The sequence below is a fragment of the Geotrypetes seraphini genome, chromosome 4 (genome assembly GCF_902459505.1).
Source record: "Geotrypetes seraphini chromosome 4, aGeoSer1.1, whole genome shotgun sequence".
Taxonomy (NCBI): Eukaryota; Metazoa; Chordata; class Amphibia; order Gymnophiona; family Dermophiidae; genus Geotrypetes; species Geotrypetes seraphini.
In genome coordinates, this window is record NC_047087.1 from 184,742,996 (window position 1) to 184,768,662 (window position 25,667).

The 25,667-nt window shown below is 43.4% G+C and overlaps 1 protein-coding gene across 12 annotated transcripts in view; it reads left to right on the forward strand.

Annotated features, from left to right (window-relative positions):
* The window catches only part of COL13A1 (collagen type XIII alpha 1 chain), a 646,904-nt gene that overhangs the window by 364,520 nt on the left and 256,717 nt on the right, over positions 1 to 25,667 (forward strand). For all 12 annotated transcript variants that reach the window (XM_033940521.1, XM_033940520.1, XM_033940522.1 and 9 more), the window contains 2 exons: positions 22,316 to 22,423; positions 23,797 to 23,838. In XM_033940521.1, the coding sequence (XP_033796412.1) occupies positions 22,316 to 22,423; positions 23,797 to 23,838 (150 nt within the window). The remainder of the gene's footprint in view (positions 1 to 22,315; positions 22,424 to 23,796; positions 23,839 to 25,667) is intronic.

Below are 25,667 nucleotides of genomic sequence, written 5' to 3' on the forward strand. Positions count from 1 at the left end.
ATCAAACATGTGAGAAAATCATGACATGTGTGTTAACATACTCTAATCAGAGCTATAAAATTGCTAAAGCTTTGAGAAAACACTGGGAGATTTTGAGCATAGCAGGAACTTTCAAAGACTATGCCCTTAGGATAGCGTATCGTCGTAATAGGAATCTAAAGGAGATATTATGTCCCTCACGACCTAAAGATATGTTTAATATCTTAGACAATTCTACGGAGGGTCATCAATCCTGTAATAAATGTCAGATGTGTGCTTTGATGGAATGCACCAAAGTATTTGTGAACCCCAAAGACAACAGGGAGTACATCCTGAACCATACATCAAATTGTAAAACTCGTGGGGTAGTTTATGCTTTGAGATGTCCCTGCAACCTATTATATATAGGTCAAACTTCTAGGCAGTTTAATGTCAGGTTGACTGAACATAAAAGCAACATTAAAAATATGAACATGGGAGCACCACTAGCAAAACACTGCATTGCAAGGAAACATGAATTTATGACATTAAAAGCTGTCATTATAGAAAATGTCAGACCCGATATTAGGGGAGGTAATTTCAGACGTAAGCTTGCCCAACATGAACAGCGTTGGATCAATAGATTAAATACATTGTATCCTAATGGCCTGAACAAACAAATAGAATGGCAACATTTTTACTAAGCACAAGCCGTTTTTTCATCTTGTGGTGCTTGATTGTTTCCTGCTTTGAAATCTATAGTAGAATCCCCGGTATTTATCAATGAATCCCTGCATCACTGAAACCTGATACTCTGACTGACGTCAGTACACAACCAAGCTTTTTAAATCGAGGCTGTCGCCATTTTGTTGAATTGAGACCGCTTTCAAATAAACATTGAGCAGCAAGTAAGTGAACTTATCATGAATTATAAATAAGATTGTAGTACTTTCTACTAAACAAACCTTTTTTGTACTTTTTTCAGCGACTTGTTTCCCAAATTATCTGGCCCTGATGCAGTGGGTTTGAGTTTGTGCCCACGAAACGCTGGCCACGTTGGCTGTTTTGAAATACAAGTGCTGACTCAAGATAAGTAGGCTTTTGGAATAATGAATGTTGCCTAGTTTAAAATAACTATCAATAGATATAATAGAAAGCAGGCAGTTTCATGAGAAATATATAATAATGTAATGAAAGGAGTAGAATGACAGAGTAGTGAAAGGAATAGAATGAGAGTGTAATGAAAGGGGTAAAATGAGTTTAATAGAATGTTTTAATGATAATAAGTTATAAAATTGGAAAAAGAAAAAATAAGAAATTTATAGCAGATTGAATTTTTTTGAATAAAGTAATTTAACAGGATTAAGGCCAATGATTGGAGAATAAGGAGCAAGGACAACTACGCTGAATACCCCAGTCATTGATTTCGACTACGCGTAGGCTCCACTACTGAGGCCAATTCCTGCTATTAGAATTGAACTTTCACTAACATGTTAGGTTAAGTGGGAATTATTTGGTTTATAATATTTGGTGTCATTAGAAATGCCTGATCTTTAGCTCTGCAAGCATGAGCTTAAATTCTTAGCAATGTACAGCAATGTTTATTAACAAAACTATTTTTCTGTAGTCCCCAGAGTTTTAAAGATGTTATTAATAATGCCACCTTTATGGTCTTAAATATATTTTAAAAAAAATTTTAACTATAGGTAAAAGTTAGAAAAACCATAATTTAAAATTTATAAATGAAAAAGGCTTTCCCTGAGTTTCTATTACAGCAGGTAAAAGCATTGTATTGTAAATTTATCCCTTATATGTTCTTGAACATACAAAGAGCCTTTATTCTAAAAGGCTTTAAGTCCTTAATGCATGGTGAACACATGGAAAGAAGATTGTGCAACTAAGTTAACAGGTTTTAGGGTAGTTTGCCTGTTACCGCATGTTGCTGAATTTTTCCATAATTTTTTTTTAGGGGATGTGGCATGGGGGGTTGAAACTTTAAGCAGCTAGTTCATTATACTTACTGTGAACTTACTGGCCAACACACAGTTATCCTGAAAGCACTCAGAGTCTCTGAAATAGGAGGTAGTAAATGCTCCACATTAATTCTCTGCATGTACCGTGACTAAATGGTAACAATGCACAACCTGCAATAAAAAAAATAGAAAATGCTGCATTAAATCTGGGCTTAACGCACAGTAAAATCCTACATTGCAATGCATTAAACCCAGATTCTAATGCACTTTCATGAAAGGGCCCCAAAATGTTATCTCAATACACAATAGCTCTTTTGCCATGATTTTCTGATAAACACAAGACTATAGAAATTGTATGACATCAAGAGAATCTCCAGGGAGGAAAGCAGAAAAAGAGCAATCCTGAAATAAAGGGAACCGATAGCAATGTGTTACATAAGCCATCATAGCTTAATATGGACTTAATAGTGCAGCGCTTGTCTTTTAAATATTTATTTCTTGATTAGGAGGCCTTTTTACAGACTTACATAAGAACAAAAGAATTGCCATAATGCAGGGGTGTCCAATGTCGGTCCTCGAGGGCCGCAATCCAGTCGGGTTTTCAGGATTTCCCCAATGAATATGCATTGAAAGCAGTGCATGCACATAGATCTCATGGATATTCATTGGGGAAATCCTGAAAACCCGACTGGATTGCGGCCCTCGAGGACCGACATTGGACACCCCTGCAATAATGGGACAGAACGAAGGTCCATCAAGCCCAATAACCTTTTTCCAACAGTGGCCAACCCATGTCCCAAGTATCTTTCAAGATCCCAAGCAATAAAACTTATTTTATGCTGCTTATCCTAGGAATAAGCAGTGAATATCCCCAAACCATCTCAAATAATGTTTTATGGACTTTTGTTTTGGGAAATTATCTAAACCCTGCTAAGGTAACTGATTTCACCACATTCTCTGGCAACCAATTCCAGAGTTTAAATAAGAAGATGTATTTACTCGCCATGGAACTTATTGAAAACTCCATAAACAAGAGTACAATCAGCTTTATAAATACACCCTGCCCTCATTAGATTGCTGTTCTGGAAAGCTCTGAACACCTGGGATAGTGACAAGGTGATGTCATATAAAAAATACACTAGAATAATGATGGGATTAATGAAGGCAACGAGCCAAAAGCACAGTAGCTTCATGCTGCATCCAAGACTGTGTTGTAACAGAGAGAGAAAGCTGCAGCCTACAATAAACGTGGAAAGACTGTCAAGAAAGTGCATTTGAACTTACCAGAACCATTGCCTATTCCGACCTGCCTGCCTTCACTTATAATCCTATTCCAAAGGTTAAAAATATGAAAGGATATTTAAGATGTGAGGCATGTTATATCCAGATATGCATTAATATTTCTATCGTGTCCCACACTGATCAGATTCTCAATGGGCTTTATCCATCTGATCTTTTTTTTTAAAAAAATTCTTTATTCATTTTCAAATTTATAATAAGTGTAACAATATATCCAAACAAATTAACAATAAATATAACACTTAATAATCATCAATGGTACAAATAATATGCTCTTATCTCCCACCCTTCCCACCCTTTCTTATCATATAATCAATACCTTATACAATATGTAACAATAAATTTACCCTCCCCTCCCCCCCCCCCCCCCCCACAATCAAACTTGTAAATTTAAGGGATCTGATCTAATAAAAACATAATTATACAGGCATGGAAAATTAACATGTTAAGAAATATACCTCCTCTTTTTCTAACATGTAGCGTGGGTTTTAGCGTCAGCAGTGGCGGTAACTGTTCTGACGCTCATAAGAATTCTATAAGTGTCGGAGCAGTTACCGCCGCTGCTGGCGCTAAAACCCACACTACGCGTTAGTAAAAGAGGTGGATAGTCCACATTACATTATTATCCCAGTAAAGCCATTATAAAACAACTATTCCCATTTAAAGAACATGAACTCTGCTGGGATATGGGGGAAAGTTATGCACTTGGGCTACTTTTAAGAGGTGTTATCTTACTGTTAACCTGGGTTACTAGTAACCATTGATTCAATGGTTAGTTCTACTTGCCTCTCTGATATTTTAAACCCCTCAAATACTGTATATGAAGCCACCCCTTTGTGTCCTTATACTCCTGCTCTGCTCATCTCTCAACACCTCCCTCTGCCTGAACCCTCCCTCTCCCAACCTGCTCGACTCCTCAAATAGTCTCAATTCTGGCCCTGGCACCAGAATCCCCACCCTGACGCGCCCCAGGAATCACCCCACCAGAAAAAAACCCCGCAAAGTCAATCCCACCTCTCTAAAGCCTGTCCCCCATGCTAACCTCCCCTGCCATGCCTCTAACTCTCTCACCCCTGTCCCGACCCTTTACTGCAACGCCAGATCCGCATGCAATAAAATTCAAATTCTGAAGGACCTCCTTGAGGACCTCGATCCTGGATTCCTGTGCATCACAGAATCATGGATCTCAAAAGATGACCTCTTCACACAAAACGAACTCTGCACCCATGGCTACCAAGGCCTCTTTTCACCCAGAATCAACCGCAAAGGAGGTGGCCTGGCACTCCTCTACAAATCCTTCTTTGATGTCCAGCTCCTCGAGAGAGGCTCCCACGCTTCATTAGAATATATGCTAGCCTCAATCAATGATGAGCTCCGTCCTCACCCACTGGGCATCCTGTTACTATACCGTCCACCTATCCCTTGGTCCAATTCCTCTAACCTTGTCTTCGAGACCATAACTAATACCTTTCTCAAATTCCAAAGATTACTAATCATCGGAGACGTTAATCTCCACCTTGACGACTCCACCAGCAAGGACACGATAGAATTCAATGACTTCCTCATCTCCCTAGGTTTCTCCCCCCCCCACATCCGCTCCTACCCATGAAAAAGGGCACACCCTAGACCTCATCCAGTTCCTCAACCTCACCGCTTATAAAACGTCTGCCGAAGACACCCGTTGGGAACACATCCCATGGTCAGACCATCTCCTAGGGGCCTTCTGCCTCCCCATCTTCATGTCTCATCTCGGATCCCCACCCCGATCCCCCAATTCTATTACCTTCCAGAAAAAAATTTTGAGCGATCTGTTCTGGACCAAATTCCTCAACCTCCTCCCCTCCATTCCCAAGCTTGCAGACTCTGAAAACAATTGGCACAACTGGATCGCCCTTTCCAAGTCCACCTACCACTCCCTCGCCCCCCAAACCACTAAATCCATCACCTATCCCCATAAAGCCCCTTGGTAACTTCCACTCCATAGAGACCTGAAACAAAAATGTCGAGCCTTAGAGTGAAAATGGAAAAAATCCAAATCCTCATCTGACAGACAGGCCTGGAGAGTCAATATCAAACTCTACAACTCAATATTAAAAAAAGCAAGGAAGAACTTCTATGGAGACAAGATCTCCAAATCCAAAAACCAGAATGGCACATTGTTCAACATTTGGCGCTCCCTAACCACTAAAAATGACTCCACCCTTCTTCCCTCATCTCCTTCAGCCGAGGTCCTAGCAAAATTCATCAATGATAAGATCTCTACCTTAAGGCGCTCCTTCCCGCCCGCAATCTCCTACAATTCTCTGGTGCCCCCCGAACCCAACCCCACCCTAGCTGCTCTCAACTCCATCCCTGCCGACAGATCCTGGACTGTCTTCGAGCTCATATCTGATTCTCAGACCCTTAAACTCTGCCTCAAGTTAAAATCATGCAACTGCATCCTGGACCCATTTCCCTCCTACCTATTTGAGAAAATCCCTGCACAGGCCATCACATCTCTTACCAAACTCATAAATTCTGCCCTATTATCAGGCCTATTCTCCACTGAAATGGGACACATCGCATTGACCCCTTTAATGAAAAAAGCTGACCTAGACCCCTCCATACCATCCAACTACCGTCCAATAGCAAATATCCCTCTCCTCACCAAACTGCTCGAGTCTATCATATCTACCCAGCTCTCTTCCTACTTAGAAAGATTCTCCATCCTCTTACCTTACCAATATGGCTTCAGACCCAACTTCTGCACTGAATCCCTATTGGCCTCTCTAATCTCTAAGGTTCAGCAACTGCATTCTCATAACAAGTTTGCTGTCCTTCTACAATTCGACCTCTCCGCAGCTTTTGACGTTGTCCACCACGACATTCTAATTTTCCAACTCTCCGAGATAGGCATTAGCTCCATAGTTCTTGATTGGTTCTCCAAATTCTTGCGCTCCCACTCTTACATGGTTAACATGAGCGGCACCTCATCCTCCCCCTGGACCCCGACTTGTGGTGTCCCACAAGGCTCACCCCTCTCCCCAATCCTCTTTAACATTTACATGTCCTCCCTGAAACTACTCCAACTATCCCCGCTTGAAACTCTTTACACTTACGCTGATGACATCCTCGTCCTCCTTGAGACTGACTCGAACCTCACTAACCTCTCCACGAACATATCCTCATGCATAAAGAACCTCCAATCCTGGGCATTCACAATGCATATGAAACTAAACGAGTCCAAAACAAAACTCCTTTGGCTCGGCCCAAAATTAGACCATCTACCTTCCTCCATCCCATTGTCCTCCGGCCCCCCATTACAGCTCGAGTTCTCAAGCAAAGTTCTGGGTGTCACCTTAGACTCTTCTCTATCCTTCAACGAACATCTCCAATCCCTGGTGAAGAAATGCTTCTTCAGCCTTCACATGCTAAGGAAAGTCAGACCCTATTTTCACCAAAAACACTTCGCAGTCCTAGTACAATCCATCATCCTCTCCAGATTGGATTACTGCAATTCTATCCAAGCCTAACCAAGAAAAGCCTCCACAGACTTCAGCGGATTCAGAACGCCGCAGCTAAGCTTGTTTTCGCGAAAAGCAAATTTGATCACGTCTCACCACTCCTGTCTAAGCTCCATTGGCTCCCAGTAATCCCCAGGATCCACTTCAAATGTGCGTGTCTGGCCTACAAGATCCTACATGGCATCCTTCCTGCCGTTATCCCTCTATCCTGGAACTCCCCAACCCCTACTTCCTCCAGATCCTCCCAAATTTTTAAACTATCCTTCCCTTCCATAAAAGGTATTTCCCATGTAGGCAAACTTGGGTCATCCCTCCCCTTTAGAATCACTGAGATCTGGAATAACCTCACCTCCCCTCTCCGAACCTCAAGCTCCCTCCAACTCTTCCGCAAACACCTAAAAACCTGGCTATTCTCAAAACTGTAACACTTCCCCCCTCTTAGGCCTCTCACCTTCCCCCTTTACACCTAACTCTTTAATCTCTCCACTGTAGTTCCTCTCTCATCCTTCTTCCTGTAAACTGTGCCAAGCTCCGCATTCGTGGAGATGGTGCGGTATATAAACCCAAGGTTTAGTTTAGTTTAGTTTATATCTAAATATGAGTTTTCTTGTGGCTTTTTAACTGGTTTTTCCTGGACATTTTGGTCCCAATATTCAAAGGATCTATGCTCCTATCTTTAGTGGACAGCTCAGCAGTACACCTTTATAAATGGCCCCATATCAGAGTTATGCTCATAAGTTGGCCTCTTTGAAAATTTACTAGGGTTGGGTGCATACATTTCTACACAAAATTTTACTAAACTCTTAAATTTAGGAGCATAAAAAGTGGATGGTACCAGGGGCAGATTTAGGGCAGGAAAAAATTAGGAGCTTAGTACTGATTTTTACTACCAGTCTTCTCAGAATGGAAGGGTGGCCTAAGTTTGTGACTTCAATTCCCACTGCAGTCCTTGTGACTCGGGGCAAGTCACTTAACACTTCATTGTCCCAGGTACAAAATAAGTATCTGTTTCAAATATGTAAACCGCTATGATTGTAATCACACAGGAAAAGCAGTATATGAGGGGTGCTTCAAAGTTCTCAGCCCAACCAACCAACTTCCTAAATTCTGAGCCACTATAGGGAGTGTTATCTTATTTCGTTAAGTGCCAATTTGCAGAAATGAAATTCTACGTTTTGACATTATTTCAGATCATTGAACCATATCCACATCAATTCTCTCCTTGGTTGGGCTGAGAGCCTTTCAGCACCCCATCGTATCAAGTCCCATCTCCTTCATAAATTAGACTCATAGAGGGGCATAATCAAAAAAAAAGTCTAAGTTCCCTTTTGGCCTAAGTCACTAGATGCTGAAAGTAGGCAGCAGGGAAATGTCCATTCTCAAAAAAAGGTCTAAAATGAGGGGTTTTTTTGAGAATGGCCTACCTCCACATTCAGCAATCTACTTGCCCAGACAACCACATTCCCAACAAAAAATTGCCCAAGTCCCAAACGCCCAAAACCAGACCTTTTAGGCGAAAGAGGGGCCAGTCCTTCACCTAAAAGCAGGATTCTGTAACCTGTATCTGTCAAAAACAATGCTGGTTACAGAATCCTGTAACTGTCCACCAAACCCCCCCCCCATACACACACACACAAACACACGATCGCAGCAGGAGAGATGCCTAATCTCTCCTGCCGCAATCTCCCATCTGAACTCCACCAATGCCCGGCAGGAGGGATCCCAAGCCCTCCTGCCAGCACCCCCCACCTGAACCCGTGATTGTGGCAGAAGATACCCCCCCCCCCCGTAAATAACGGCAGGAGGGAACCCAAGCCCTCCTGCTGAAGGCACACACCCCACCCTCCGTGAACCACCCCAAACACCCAAATACCCCTCCACTACCCTGGATCTCCCCTACCCCAGACCCCCCCCCCCCACACACACACACACTAACCTGAAAGTTAGTCAGCCAGACAGATCCTCTGTCTGGCCGGACGGCAGGCCTGCCATCCTCGGAATGGTGGGCCTGTCCCTTCCTGAATCCTTGGTTGACCCAGGTGCCTAAGTCCTCTCTTATGGGCAGGCCTTAGGCACCTGAGCCAATCAGGCCCTAGGACCCTCCCCGGTGCATCCCACAATTCACCGGGAAAGGGTAGACCCGCAATTCTGAGGATGGCAGGCCTGCCAGCCAGATGGACAAAGGACCTGCCCAGCCAGCCAACATTCAGGTTAGTGGGGGGGGGGAGGTGTCTGAGGTAGTAGAAGGCATTCGGGGGTTCAAGGTGGTGCGCCTTCTGCAGCAGGGCTTGGGCTCCATCCTGCTGGTATTCACGGGGGGGGGGTGCCTTTGGCAGGAGGATTTGAGATCCCTCCTGCTGTTATTCACAGGTGGGTTGGGGGATGCACCTTCATCAGGAGGGTTTGGGATTCCTCCTGCTGGTATTTGCAGGAGAGGGTTTGCCTTTGGCAGGAGGGCTTGGGATCCCTCCTGCCGTGATTCAGGTTCAGGTGGGGGTGCCAGCAGGAGGGCTTGGGATCCCTCCTGCTGGTTTGCGGCAGTTCAGGGGGTGTCGGCAGGAGAGATTAGGTATCTCTCCTGCCGGGAATTAGGTATCTCTCCTGCCATGATTGTTGCAGTGGGCGGTGGACAGGTTGCCTGGGCTACTGAGCTGATCTCGGCAGCCGCGATCAGCTCAGCGGCCCCTATTCGGAACTTATACCAGTTTTGACTTGGTCTAAGTCAAAACATATAAGTTCCATCTGGAACCTATCAAACCTTTTTGGTCATGGCTGCCAGATGACTAAGTCTAGGTCGGCCCACCTCCCACCCTATCCACTCCTCCAAAAATGCCCCTTTACGCTCTAGGCGTTCAGAGGAAGAGTAAAGGCCTAAGCTGGTTTTAGCTATGTCTAAAACCAGCTTTGAGTATCAGTACTTGGACGATCTGTCTTTTTGATTGTCCAAGTACCAATTTAGGCCACTTTTTGAACTTTTTTATTATTATTATTATTATGAGCCCCATAATCTAGGCAAACGAACTGCAGGCCTAAATTTATGAGCAAACTTTTAAGCTCATAAAGTGAGAGGAGTCTGAAAGTTATGCTTCTAAATCTGACCAAAAATAGGGCACCAATTTATAAAGCTATCTTAGCAGCATAAATTAGGAGCTCAGCATTTTCTGAATATTGGGCCCAATATGGCATTCACCACTTATATGAGTAAGTGCCAGCATTTAAACATAAAGGTTGCAAAATCCCAAGTAGGGGCTTACATTTGCAGATCTCCCTGATGATGCCACTCTTTCTGAACATGTTGCTTGGTAAAATAGTTGTTCCCACTGTATGTGCAGCCAGATAACACATTTTTTTGCTGCAACCTTATAGGCATTTTTGAAACGGCTCTGGATACAGCAAGTCTTTAGTAATTAACCTGGAAAACGGTAAACATTCTGACCTACCTAGATGTCCTATGCAGATTTGGGTATAATATTTGCAATTAGCATTTGTTATGCCTTTGAAGTGAAACATAGCGGAATAGAAGACAAGAAAGCAGGGACAAAACAAAGCAATGAAACAAAACATACAGATGTGAATGTCTCTGTGATATGTGCTGTACCCAAGTGTCCTTCAGACTAGGGATGAACCACAAACTATCTACAAATAAAAGAGGTCACTCGGGCTCTGATTATATAAAGTTTGCCTAAAGATAGGCACCGATATCAGCGCCCAACTTAATTGGTCAATAGACTTAATCAGTGCCGAAATTGGCACACCTCACAATCGACTTTAATTGACCTTAGTTGAAGGTTAGGTGCCTAACTTGGAAAACTTTTCAATAAAAAGTAGGCGCCTAGCTCAAAGCGCCTACACTAAAAGTAGATGTGGTTAGGGGTGGATCATAGGTGTGTTTTTTAATTAGATGCCTCTTTCTGAGTTAGGTGTTAGGCTCTGATATCCATGCCTAACTTTAGGTGAAGAAAACCCTGGCAAAAATTGAGGATGCCTAAATGTTAGGTCACTGAGCTCTGCCTAAGCACGCTCAGGCGACACTAAGTGATTCTATAACGGGCGCCTAAGATTTTGTAGAATCAGTCCGATATCGGCACCTAACTCTAGGCGGACTTTATAGAATCAGGGCCTCAATGTTCCAATAGAAGGACTTTATTTGAAGACATCAAATCTGGACAACTCCGCAAAAGCATGGCTGAACCTCAAGACCCGACATAGTCTGCTTGTGGAGTTATCCAGTTTTATGCTTTCAAATAAAGTCCTTCTGTTGGACCATTGACTGACCTCTTTTACTTGTGGATAGTCTTTGAAGGACTCTTGTTTGTTTCGCAGTAAAGGGTACCGTTCTCCTGTTTTTGATTGGCCACCGTGAGGACGGGCTCCAGTGCTAGATGGACCATTGATCTGACCCAGTGGCTATTCTTATGTTCTGATGCTCTTTATGTTTTGGACATGCTGTACACAAGACACTTGTTGTTCATATCCTGCTGATTAATATTCTTTCTGTGCAAACACGCATCCCAGCAGATAAATGGTGGGCACAGTAGTTTCCCTGCAATGTTGCATGAAGTGTGAAGTCTGCAGTCTCCCTGCAAAAAGGGAGTGTAGCTGCCCTTATTGATTGGACTGCTGCATGTACCCATTAGTGAGAAGAGAGCATGAAGCACTATAGATGTCCCACACTAGGATAATGCTGTGAGCTGGGCTATGCCATTTTTTTAAAAACTCACAAATTCTCACCTGGCAGCACTGACAGGATGGTCCTTACTGGCAAATAGAGACACACAACGAATGCTCTTCCCTTACTGAGCTGCATTCTCCTCCTCTCCAAGTCCTCTGATGACATGGCGGATTTGCTATATTGACACAAAAGAGCTCAGATGTTAGAGACGATAATAGGTTGAGCAGAGCAATAGGACAGGAAGAGAAGGCTGTCTTCATCAAAAAGAAATTGTCTTACACACAGTGGCGTACCTAGGGGGGGGGGCGGGGGGGGGGGCGGGCCGCCCCGGGTACCAGCCCTAAGGGGGTGTTCCCGGCCTTGCCGTTCAGTCCCCCGCCACCCCCGAAGGACCGCTCGCCCCCCTGGCCTCCCCGCACCACCTATGAACAGCCGCAGCAGGATCGCGAAGTCAGCGTCAGCATCCCTGCGCTGCGATCCCGCCCCTCCTCTGACGTCAGACGTCGGAGGCTGGGGCTGGCGGGCTCGGAGTGGCGCGCGGAGTTACGGTGCAACCCGGCTCCCACTGTCCTCGAGCTCTCCTCTGCCCGCGTTTTGCCGCTGCCGTTCCGTTCCCCGTCCCTCCTCCCCTCCCCCGCCCCACTCCGACTCTCAGCCATGGTCATGGCGGATGGTCAGAGGCACTTGCAACGGGGGCCCATGCGGGTGGGCTTCTACGACATCGAGCGCACCCTGGGAAAGGGCAACTTCGCCGTAGTGAAACTGGCCAGGCATCGCATCACCAAGACCGAGGCAAGTAGAAGCGGCGAGCCCCGGCGGTAGGGGGCGGAGGGCGGAAGCAGGTCGCCCCTGCAAAATGCGTTTGGGGGTCAGGAAGTTGGGGCGGGCGGGCAGGCAAGCAGGCTTTCAAGGGGGAGGGGGTGACAGGCAGGCAGGCAGGCCTTCAAGGGGGGACAGGCCTTCGGGGGGGGGGTGTAGGCCTTTGGGGGGGTGCAGACCTTCAAGGGGGTGCAGGCCTTCAAGGGGGGAAAGGCAGGCAGGCCTTCAAGGGGGGGATAGGCCTACAAGGGGGGGGGGACAGGCCTACAAGGGGGGGGGACAGGCCTTCAAGGGGGGGTGCAGGCCTTCAAGGGGGGGACAGGCCTACAAGGGGAAGGGACAGGCGTTATGTTATGTTTGGAATAATGGTTACATATATGAGGTTCAATAAAAGAAAATTTTCACTGCCTGTTTCTATTCTGACCATTTATTCCATTTCATGGTTATTGCAAAAAAAAAAAAAAAAAAATTTTTTTACATGGGGGGGGGGGGGTGTCAAAAAATGATGGGCCCCGGGTGCCACATACCCTAGGTACGCCACTGCTTACACATACAGATATTCAATAGCCAACCTACAGTGGTAAGGTGATACAAAAGTAAACAATGTCCTCTGAGCGCTGCTAATTGTATGTCCCACTGCTAGAAAGTGGTGGGAATCAGCAGCTCTGCCATGGGCACTCGGCAGCACAGCTACTGCACGGAGCAAAGCTGCCTGGGATTGCTGGCAGGTCTTGCTGAGGCCCTGTAATGAGCAGCAACCTCCCTCCTTCAGCAGCGGTTTCAGGATCCCCATCTCACAGCACAAAATCACTCCACGTGCTTGAGCTACAGTTATCTCACAGAGATTTTTCCATTAACTGCAGCCTGCACAGCTTTTTTAGGCATCGTGGATATTCCGCTCCAAAATGGGCTTGCACTTGTAGGCATTATGTAACTTGAAAACCCTGCTATTTATAGGAACATAGAAACATGATGGCAGATAAAGGCCAATTGACCCATCTAGTCTACCCATCTCCAGTAACCATTATCTCTTTCTCTCTCCGTGAGATCCCGTGTACCCATCCCAAGCCCTTTTGAATTCAGACACAGTCTCTGTCTCTACCACCTCTTCTGGGAGACTGTTCCATGCAACTACCATCCTTAAATTACTCCAGAGCCTTTCACCTCTTAACTTCATCCTATGCCCTCTCATTGCAGAGTTTCCTTTCAAATGAAAGATACTCGACTCATGCACATTTACATTACATAGGTATTTAAAAATGTCTCTATTATATCTCCCCCTCTCCCGCCTTTCCGCCAAAGTATACAGATTGAGATCTTTAAGTCTGTCCCCATACACCTTATGATGAAGACCACATACCATTTTAGTAGCCTATCAGTAGCATGGGTCATGTATTTGATAAGCATGCGTGTGTCACATTCAGTTTGATCATTGTCTGGTATGTTCTGCATACCGTCCACTAGATATTCAGTAAATACACCCTGAGGGTTGTAATTTCATTTTGTGACAATCCATCTCGACAGTGTACAATCAGTTTTGTGATACTTTGCTCCTTCCAGATTTTTAAAAGCACAAAGGGATCTTGTGATTCAAAAACCCCTGACGCAGAATTCATGCCAAAACACAGGCCGTGTCAGGTTGCATGTATTAAAGTTAATTCTGTCCCTGTTCTTCAGGCAATTTGTGCTGTTTTGTTGGTTTTCATGTATTTGATAAGCAAGCATGTGTTGCATTCATTGTTCTATAAAAGACGCCTAAAGTTAGATGCCTAACTTAATTGGCAAAATACTTTTAACAGCCTCAATAATTGGTTAAAAAGTATATAATTGGATGATAGACTTCTATCTGATTCTATAAAAGATAGGTGCCTATCGCAATGTACTTAGTGGTGCCTAATGCCTAAGTGGAGCACGAATTAGGCCCTGTTAAGTGTGATTCTCCAAAACCCTAGGCGCCTGAAATGTAGGCCTTTAAAACCCTCGCCTACGTTTCAGGCACCTAAGTTTTTACATAGGCGTCGCTAGCTGTGATTCTGTAAACAACTTCTAAGCGTGACTGATATGCGACCAGTGCCCTTCTGCAGGCGCCGTTTATAGAATCAGCCCCCGAAAGCTTTACATATGCCTATATAACAAAAACAGATCCTCCCAAGCATCACCTATGTTACTATCTACTTCTTAGCAAATCAAAAATGTTCAAACCACTCCTTATGTATCTCCTAATATCTTGACAATTCTCATGGAATCCGCTTTATGTATTTTGTATTATCATGACAATCGTATGTAATCCGCCTTGAACCGCAAGGTAATGGCAGAATAGAAATCACTAATGTAATGTAATGTAATTTTATAAAAGACTACCTATGTGCATTGCGGAAAAGGTGCCTAGTTTATATAAGTAATTCAGGCACCTATGTGCCTTCATAAAATAATCGGACTTCGGGTTGCTGGCCTCAAATGCTTTCAAGTTTTGCAAAATTCAGCAGTAAAGTTAATTACCAACTCCAGGAAATACTCCATGAGGAACATTGGTTATCCATTAATCATGGTATAAACTTTAAAGTGCTTTGTATGGTTCACGAGGCATATTATTTGGGAATACCACCTTATCTTGCTTGTTTAATCACTCCATATATTCCCTTCAGGTCCCTGCATTCTTTGGAGTGAAAGTGCTGGTTGTACCCTTTTTCCATATTATAGGTTTGGACATGATTAGACAAGGATATTTAATGTTATTGGATCCACATTATAGAATATCCTACCACTATCACTTAATGAAGAACGCTCTTTAGACACATTCAGAAAAACAAAATAAATCTTTTATTTTATTTCAGGATGCTTTAGTATATGATTTTTATATATAAGAACATAAGCAATGCCTCCACTGGATCAGACCTGAGGTCCATCGTGCTCAGCAGCCCGCTCATGCAGCGGCCCAACAGGTCCAGGACTTGTACAGTAATCCTCTATCTATACCCCTATATCCCTTTTTCCAGCAGGACATTGTCCAATCCTTTCTTGAACCCTAGTACCAAACTCTGCCCTATTACGCCCTCTGGAAGCGCATTCCAGGTGTCCACCACACGCTGGGTAAAGAAAAACTTCCTAGCATTTGTTTTGAATCTGTCCCCTTTTAACTTTTCCGAATGCCCTCTTATTCTTTTATGCTTTGAAAGTTTGAAGAATCTGTCCCTCTCTACTCTCTCTATGCCCTTCATGATCTTGTAAGTCTCTATCATGACTCCTCTGAGTCTTCGCTTTTCCAGGGAGAAGAGCCCTAGTTTCTCCAACCTTTCAGTGTATGAAAGGTTTTCCATGCTCTTAATCATTCGTGTCGCTCTCCTTTAGAAATAGTCTCTCTTATAAAGGTATGTGTTTCAGCGTTGGAATACTGCACGATTTCACAATTATTCTGTCTCCTTTTTTTCATCTTCTCTTTCTTATTAATGGAGTGACACCTTATAATAAGACATTAAATGATGGCAGATAAAGACCGGAATGGCCCATCCAGTCTGCCCAAGTCATGCTCATTATTAATTCATGATTGAATTGTCTTTCTTTGGCATTTCAGGACATAGACCGTAGAAGTCTGCCCGGCGCTATCCTTAGGTTCCAGCTCCTGAAGTTGCCACTGTGGGACACAAACCATAAAAGTTTGTCCAGCATTGTGCTCACTTTCCAAATTACTGGAGTTTCCGTCAAAGCCCTATCCAACACATCTTAAACCGAATTTCCATATACAGGACACAGACCATGCAAGTCTGCCTAGTACCAGCCTTAATTCTTCACAGCTGGAGTTGCCATCTGAGCACCCCTCGAAACCTCAAACATTACAGATTATATGTACACTTCTCAGAAGGTCTTCTCATTGGGAAGTATACAGTATCAAAGACAAAATTAATGTGAAACTTGAAAACAGACACAAATAGACACACAGTCCTAGTAGCACAGACAATCCTCATGCACAAATTTATACCAGCTCGGAGGAAGGTGTAAACTAGTGCATACATTTTACATGTAGGTACACGTAATTTATAAAATATGCACGTATATCATCATTACATCATTATAAAATATACATCATTACATCATTATAAAATATGCATATACATCATTATCATTAATTCTGCTCCACTCTAATCAAGCCACATCCCTGTTAATTCTGTATATCATGCCCAAATTTCCACACCTAACTTTGCTTGCTCATCAGAGATATGCATGCAAATAAATTAACTGATGAGCTCAGAAACGCCAATATTTGGCTGCAAACAACAAATTATTGATGTTAATTGGCAGACTTAAAAATGTGTGCGCTCATCTCGCTGCACGCTATTCTATAAAGCACAGCTCCTAACTTCGATTGTGTGTATCTGAAAAGAGGGCATGGCCAGGGGCATGTCGGGATCATTTCAGAATGTTGCAAACGTATTTATAGAATTCATCCGAAGCGCACCTAAGTTGGGCACCAGCCTTTACTCCTGCTTTTAGCAGGCATTGGTACCCAAAGGTTAGGCACAGGATCTGCGATAAATGCTACAAAGGGCATTCTCCATTTATAGAACAGCAAATAGCGCTCAAGTTTTTCAGTGCCAAATTTTTGCGCCACTTATAGAATTCCCTCCTGTGCATATATAAGTTTGTGTGATCCTTTTAGTGTATATGAATTATTTCTGTATCGCATATACAGCTGGAATGCACATCATGAGAATTTTATGAGGCCACCTGTGTGTGAAGGCCAAAAAAGTGCCTTTTTCAGGGCTATTTAGGGAGACCTAGACGGGTGGCTATGTACCTTGATAATTACTGCAACACACTGGCAAAAGTCACAACTGTGCCTGCTCCGGAGCAGGTGTAAATGTTCATATGCAAAATCCAAGCCTATATGAATCTAATATAATAAAACGGTAAGCCGTGCATGCGCACTTCCTATGCGTGCATCCATTTTCCGTGAGCTGTAGCACACATAGGAAGTGCACATGCGCGGCTTACGGTCTGGCCTCAAGACAAGTGGCATGCACGCCCTTCCCTGCTCTCCACCGCTGCCGGCCGCTAACACCCCCTGCCCTCTCCGTCACCTCCCGGCTCCAGCAGCGTAGGCAGCACTATAAACACACTGCTTCGCGCCCTACTCTGCCGATTTCCTCTGCCGCGTCTCTGATGACATCATCGGAGACAGACGCGGCAGAGGAAATCGCCAGTAGAAGGCCGCGAAGCAGCGTGTTTAAAGTGCTGCCTACGCGGCTGGAGTCCCGAGGTTTGTCGGCGGTGGGAGGGTCAGGAGCAGGCCGGATCGATGGCAGTAAAAGAAGGGAGAGGGGCCGAACGGAGCAGGGAAGATAAGGTAAGAAAAGGGAAAGGGGGAGTGGGGGAAAATGCTGCTACTGCTTCTACACAGGAAAGGGGGGGGATAGGAGGGAAATGTTGTTGCTGCTGCATAGAGAAGTGGGATGGAAATGCTGCTGCACAGGGAAATGGGGAAAAATGACAGACAGACAGCGGGAGGGAGGGAGATAGAAATAAAGAAAGACACAGGGCCAGGGAGAGGGACAGAAAGACAGACAGAGAAAGGGGGCCAGAGAGAGAGTCAGCGGGAGAGGGAAAGGGGGCTGCTTTGGGGGGAGGGGTGTGCTTGGGGCAAACAGCTTTGCTCTGGGGGGGAAGACAGAAGGGGCCATGGAGAGACAGGGAGAGGGATAGGGGGCTGCTTTGGGGGGAGGGGTGTGCTGGGGAGAGACAGAAAGGGCCATGGAGAGATAGGGAAAGGGGACAGACAGCTTTGCTCTGGGGGGAAGACAGAAGAGGGCCATGGAGAGACATTTTGGGGGAGGTGGGTGCTGGGGGCAGACAGTTTTGCTCGGGGGGGAGGGGGAGACAGAAGGATACAGACAGCGGCCAAGGAGAGAGAGATAAAGAAACACAGACAGACAGACACATCTATTCTAGCACCCGTTAATGTAACGGGCTTAAAGACTAGTATTTTATAAAATATGAGCTAAAGTCAGTAAATGGTGCCATAATTTGGGCACCGAAAAAAGAAACATAAAGGTCGGATTCTCGTCGGGCTGCCGAAAGTTAGGCAGCAGTAGGCGTCCTACCGCCACCTAACTTAATTGTTTTAATCGGTTCTACACGATGCAGTAATTGACCGTGTCGTTTAAAACAATTAAAATGTAATTTAAAGAAGAAGGTGCCGCTACGTGCTTCCAGGGTCAGCACCTAGGTCCCTGGCAGCTAGCGTCTGAACTCTGCCTACTTTTATCCAGATGACTGGATGACCTCATAAGTGTTAGAACCAAAGGACTCAATTCAGGAACACTCACCACTCGACCTCAAGATTGAGGCTAAGTGGTGTGACAGTTTGCCTTTTCAGATCTGCGCCTAAAAATGTATGTGTGCCTCTTTATAGAATACTGATTAGGAAGATGTATGCGTAAATGCAAATTGTTATTAATTAGTGTCAGTTATTGATTTTTAGCAGCCAATTATCAGCAACACTTAGCTTGTTATTCAATTAAATTGGTTGTGGAAACGGCACACAAATATTTGAGCACAATATATAGGATTCGGGGATTAGTATGTAAATAATAACTCTATATGTTCCATCCAGGCTCCACCCCGAACACACGTATACCTGAGGCACATTCTTGATGTGTGTACATATCCATGCAAGGGAATGTTATACATGGCCATTTATATGTATGCCTTTATAAAATTATCCTCCATTGGGGAAATTCTATAACTGGTCACTAGATTTGTGTGTACTATGGCTCTATAAAAGACTCCTAAAACTAGGCACCCAAAACATAATTCCCCCCCCCCCCCTTTTACAAAAGCGTAGCACGGTTTTTAGCGCCCAATGTGGTGGTAACAGCTTGGACGCTTATAGGAATTCAATGAGCATCAGAGCTGTTACTGTCATAGCCAGTGCTAAAAACCACGCTATGCTTTTGTAAAAAGGGGAGTTTAATTATTTTAAAAGCTTAATAGATGCCGATAAGAAGCAGTTAGTACAAGTACAAGATCCTTTATCCAAAATCCTTGGGACCAAGCATATTTCAGGTTTTGAAATTTTTCAGTTTTCGGAATGGTAATGTTAAGTCAGAAAAAGAAAGACCATAAGATCATAAAATTGCCAACAAACTTTTTCTTTCAATTAATTCAAACATTAAACACTTCAAGCATTTCAAACTCAAACTTGTTCCAAACTATGGTAATGGAGCAATACCATCAGACATAAATGAAGCTTTAACATGCATCATCTTTAGTCACATCTTTAGTCGATAGGATGTCTAAGTCCGACTTTGGATGTTTCCCGTAAGATGACCAAAGTCAGAGGTGGAGAAATAGCTATTTTTTTAAAATGGCAAAACTGCTAGATGTTCCCCCCCCCCTTTTTTTTTTTTTTTTTTTAAATCACCTATTTAGACTGCCAGGACATCCAACCATTGTACACTTTGACGCTTTGTTTCAGGGTCGTATTGGTACACCCATGTTTCAACACCAGTGATAATACGGCCCAAAACATCATCTTGCCTCTCTAAAAGGTCTTGGCATGCTTTGACTCTCCTTTGCTTTTGTTCATCAGTGAACTTCTTTGGGCCCATTTTTGCACACACCTTTCTCAAGCCAAGATTTTCAGTTAAGATTTTCCTTTATCTCTATCGATGTTTACTTTGTCTGCTATGCTTCTCACGGTCAGCTGACAATTTTGATGCACGATTCGACTAATTTTTTCAATGTTTTCGTCAGTTCTGGTTGTTACTGGCCGCCCTGACCTTTCTTCATCAGTGACGTTTTCTCTCCCCTCAGAAAAATATTTAATCCATTTGTACACTGCCATTTTCTTCATGGCATTATCCCCATAAACTTAGACTAACATGTCCCTGATTTCACTCCCACTCTTGCCAAGTTTAACAAGAAATTTAATATTTGTTCGTTGCTCTAATTCAAGCTCCAATATTCTCACAATGGCACACAAAAGCATGCAACAACAATAATGAACGCCACTCAGTAAGACATCGCCACAAGTCGACACAAACACAGCTGTGAGACACCGATATATGAAGATTATGAAACCTTACTGAGTTGTGTGTACAGTGATGCCAACATAAGTGCACGGAGGCAAGCTCACAAACTTAATTATCAGATCTCATATATGTAAACTATCTAGTGATAGATGGTACATAAATTTTAAAAATAAATACTAGCCTCTGGAAGAAATTTCTTTTGTTTTTTAGTATAGATGGGCAGGTTCTCCTACTTCACCATTTTTCTAACCCCCCTTTTTCCTTTAATTTCCCTATTTTTTAGGCCAATTATGGTTTACTATTTAAACTAAACTAAGGGCTCCTTTTACGAAGCCGCATTAGCGGCTTTATCGCACGCACATTTTTAGCACGCGCTAACCCCCGCGCTAGCTGAAAAACTACCACCTGCTCAAGAGGAGGCGGTAGCGGCTAACGCGGCCGGCAAATTAGCACGCGCTATTACGCGCGTTAAACCGCTAATGCGGCTTCGTAAAAGGAGCCCTAAAACTTGATTTTATAGACCTTGTCATCTTCATATAATAAAGCTCGACTCGGTTTACAATAAATAAAAAATTTTAAGAAAGAAATAAAACTTACAATTTTGAGAATAGCCAAGTTTGGGGTTGGTTTTTTTTTTGTAAATCTTTATTGATTTTTAAACTTTAATAGTGCAATATAAATGGTAAATCATAACAACTGCACAAAAACACACTATTAACTATACAATTATTGTAAATTGTCTTTTTAATGTTCACTCTTCCCCCTTCTATAATTATTATTTTACCTTTTATTTTTTATTTTTTTTTTTAGCATTGTAAACCGGCCAGATACATGCTGATGGTCGGTATATTAAAAATAATGAAACTTGAAACTACAATTAAACAATGATTTTCTCCCCTTCTTATCTTAATTATTAAAACAATAATACATATGATGTGATTTTAATATTATAATGAAATAATTAGAATAGCCAGGTTTTTAAGTTTTTGTGAAAGGATTGAATTGAACCTAATTCTCTTAAGCTTAGGGGAATATTGTTCTGTATTTCTGTTAGTTTAAATGAATAAGATTTCCCTAGTTTACCAATAGAAACAATACCTTTAAGGGAAGGAAAAGACAGTTTAAGGGCTCCTTTTACAAAGATGCGCTAGCGTTTTAAGCGCACGCACCGGATTAGCACGCGCTAGCCGAAAAACTACTGCCTGCTCAAGAGGAGGCGGTAGCGGCTAGCGCACACGGCATTTTAGCGCGTGCTATTCTGCGCGTTAAGGCCCTAACGCGCCTTCGTAAAAGGAGCCCTAAGATTTTGTATGGTTCTGACCATACCCAGTCTTTGAGAGTTCCAGGAAAGAGGTACAAGTAGAGAGCAAATGCCAAATAGAATCTTAAAAGTTAAACAGGCACATTTAAGTATATCCTGGAAAATATCGGAAGCCAATGAAATTTTGCCAGCAGCAGAGATACTGTACATGCTCAAATTTACCCTTGCTAAAAAATCTACCTAGCCGCGGTATTCTGAATTAACTGGAGCCTCTGCAGGCTATTCTTGGTTAAACTTAGATAGATTGAGTTACAATAATCTAACCAAGAAAGGATAATAGATTGAACAAGAACAGAAAAATGCTGCTATCTTTTTGGGTGATATTTCCTGTTTAAATTTATGATGGTAACCATTTTCCATATCATGTAATGTAATTAAAATATGTATTATAAAAATAAAGTGTTTAAGCCTTAAATCCAGACTGGGAAATCTTCAGTAAATCAGGCCTGTGGTGGTATTTATTAGGACAAAGAGAACTGTCTAGTTTGTGTGTGCTGAGATGACGCATGTCTATGTGACCTTGAAATGACCAGTTGTATGCCTTATTTATACAAACACATTTTTGAGCATGGCACTGCTGCCCCAGCTTCAGAAACCTCTTAACAGAACAGGTCCTGTTTGATCTTACCTGCTTGCTTGGATCTTTTGCCTTCTGTCTCACTACGTTGCGCAAACCTCATTTTCTGAATCACACGTTGATTGATTAACTCTCATTGTACTCTTGGTCTTTTCATGAACCACAGGGTGAACAGGGGCAGACTGGTATCCAGGGTCCACCAGGGCTACCTGGCCCTCCAGGACCATTGGGACCCCCAGGAAATCCAGGAGAGCCTGGTCAGATCGGGCCACCTGTAAGTCTATACATTAAAAATCCATACTGTACTGCCTTTATTTAATTAATTCATTCATTTTTCTATCCTGTTCTCCCCAATAAACCCAGAACGGGTTTCAGGTTAACATACATAATAAACACTTCTCCCTCCGTATTCATGGGGGATGCGAGCAGAACATAGCTGTGTATACCGAAAAACCGCAAATAACTTTTTGCATTTTATTTGCAGTTTTTCGGTAAAATAGACCTGAAAAAGATAATAAACCATGAATAACCCGACCTGCGATTTGCTCTGTACAATTCCGGGAGCAGCGATTTCCTCCATGAACCACCGGGAGGGCCAAGTGCCCGTACTAGGCTCTGTCTTTCCACAGTGAGCTCCTAATGCTCAAACCACGTCTCCGCTCCACTCCCATTCTCTCACCAGATTCCATCAGCGGGGGGACACTCTCCACTGCAGCCGGTACACTTGTGGCAAAGGTGCCACAGAAAGAATCCTATTTTACTCAGGTAGGGCTGATAATCAAAAAGTTAGCATTTAGTGAGGCAGCTCGCTAAATTTCTCCAAACCAGCGTGGAGTCCGGGTCAGCTCCTACGTTAGTCAGCCATTCACTTCCGCAGGGGAGCAGCGATTTCCAATGTGAAAAGCTGGGTTCAGTGACAAAAATTAGGGGGCGGAGTCAGCAGCCGAAAAATCGCAAATAAGCGAATCCGCAGATACGGAAACCGCGGATATGGAGGGAGAAGTGTACAGACAACGGTTTACAATTTGCTAGACTGACAATATAATCTTTACTACCTAACTTGATATATGCAGAGGAATATACATTTCTTTTGTTTTTAATCATGCAGTAATGGACAGGGGATTAGATGAAGAGGTAGGTTTGCATTGCTTTCCTAAAGTTCATGAGTCCTTCAAGAGATCTGATCTGTGGGGATAGTTGGTTCCAGTAGTTTGAAACAAAATTGGAGTAGGATCGTCCTCTAGCACTTTGTAGTTTAAGTTTCTTATTGCTATTATTGTCAGACATCTGTAAACCACTCTTCCCGCAGAATAACTAGGTTCCCTTGGGCTGCAGTAAACAACCATTACCAAAGTTTTTCTCTGTCACTTCTTGTTTCAAGGGTATTACTAAGCTTTACATGGGTGCACATATTACAGGCCTTCCACCCCTCTAGCCTCTTGCTGACTGCCAAAAGGCTAGAAGCAACACCTCAGCTGTAATTATCTCCGCTAAACCTAAGAAAAGCCCTGAAAATCTTTGATGTTTAGATCATAGTTCTATTCTTGGTCTACCATCCAGCAGCTCAGATGAGTTAAAAAAAAAAAAAAGGGAGGGGGGATGTGGGAATACTGAGTTTTAATAACAGTCATTTTTCTCTTGCAACAGGGTAAAGCAGGAGAGCCGGGTACACCTGGCAAGGATGGAATGGTATGTACTGGAGTTATGGTCTTTTTGTGTCCTTTTTGAAGTCCTTGTTGCACAAAGACAGCAAAAGCCCTGAGTCCCCATAGGAATAGACTGTACCATACAGCCTTTATTCAATGGGAGTAATTTTATAAACTTGTTCTTCTAGTAAACTGTGTTATAGCCACATAACAAGGCTTTTATAAATTTACCCCCCGAGTTTCAGGTTTGTAAGGGAAGCAGTGGCATAGTAAAGGGGGGGGGGCAGGGGGCTGTTTTGCCCCAGGTGCCATCTTCATGGGGAGCGGGGTCATCTCTCCTCCTCTTCCCGCCCCCCCCCCCACACACACACACACCTGTTTATATGTTCACCGTCTCAAGAAGCATCTTCTATTTCCTGCTCACTCTGGTGTCAGCTCTCTTATGACATCACTTCCTGGTCACGGGACCAGGAAGGGACGTCAGAGGGGAGCCGATGCCAGCATGAGCAGTGGGTGGAGGAGGATACTTACGCCGACAAGCATTTCAAGAGGTATGCGGTGGTGGGGGGGGAGGATGTGCTCGAGCAGCGGGGAAGAATTGAGGGCAGCATGAAAGAATGAGGGGTGCATGGCATGGCAATGCTAGGCGCCAGCGCCCTGGGCACCAACCTCCCTCACTACGCCACTGGAGGGACGCATAGAAAATGTTTGCATCTACTTTTAAGGTTCTTGAGAACAGACACGGTTGGCGGAGGAGTTTGAATGGAGTGTCAGCAGAGTCCCAAAGCACCCACATATTATGTGCAAATATATTTCTACGAACTCCTGAACAGGTATAAACGTGCACAGGTTCATTTACCTACAACTGTTCCAGGCGTTGTGAGGCCATTTTTAAAGACATTTATGCACCTTGGTTGTCTTTATGAAATGAAGGCAATTAGACGTTAACTAGTTAAGTGCAGCTGAAAATGACTGGTTAGCCGCAAACAAGCAATTTAACTAGTCAGCAGCCCTATCTGGCTAGTTAAATTGTTTCTCTTTTGGATATCAGCTAGTTGGTTATTAAGGTAAATTGGTAGAAACCCTATGCCATAGGTCTAATGAATGTTTTTAGATACAAGCTTTTGGGATCAATTCAGGCAGCAGCTGCCTGAGGAGGTAGTTGCCTAAGTCCAGAAAGCTTATTTTCAGCTGGGGTTCTGCTGATGATTTTAAAACACGTGCAGTGCACACTATGCTGTGCAAGTCACAGGGGAATAATTGTTATTTATTAAAGTCCCAGCTAAGACACCATTATACGTTCAGAGTAATGATTATGTATGGTTCAATCGTTAGATTATTTATATTGTACTACCAGAGCAGGCTGAACTGTGCAGTTAAAAAGCAATGTTTATTTCTAAAGTGCCCTTATTTTGTACAGGGTTATACAATAAGATAGAACGTAAATCTTGAAAATGTGCATTCTACATGAGGAAAAGCAAAGATATGCAAGCAAAGAAAGAGGTTAAGCCCAGGAGTACACCAGGGTAAATTTATAAGAAGTGACAGAAGAAACAGAGGGGAAGGGAAGAAATTTTGGGCCAAGTCGCAAACAACTCATAGAGCCAGCCATAGCTCAAGCTAAGCTCTTGTCGTACACTTCGTTCAAACTATCAAGATCTTCTTGTTATTCCCTCCATTCGAGAAATCTTCTACAATACAACCTGTAATTCCATCTTCTCACTCTGCCTCTGCATATAAGACAGAGTCCTCTCTCCCTATATTTAAGATCAAACTCAAAGCGTTTCTCTTCAATGCCGCCTATGATGTTTAAATCTAGGATACTGTTTGCTCTCCCTGGAACATTTCTCCCTGCAGATTTTTACATCCAAA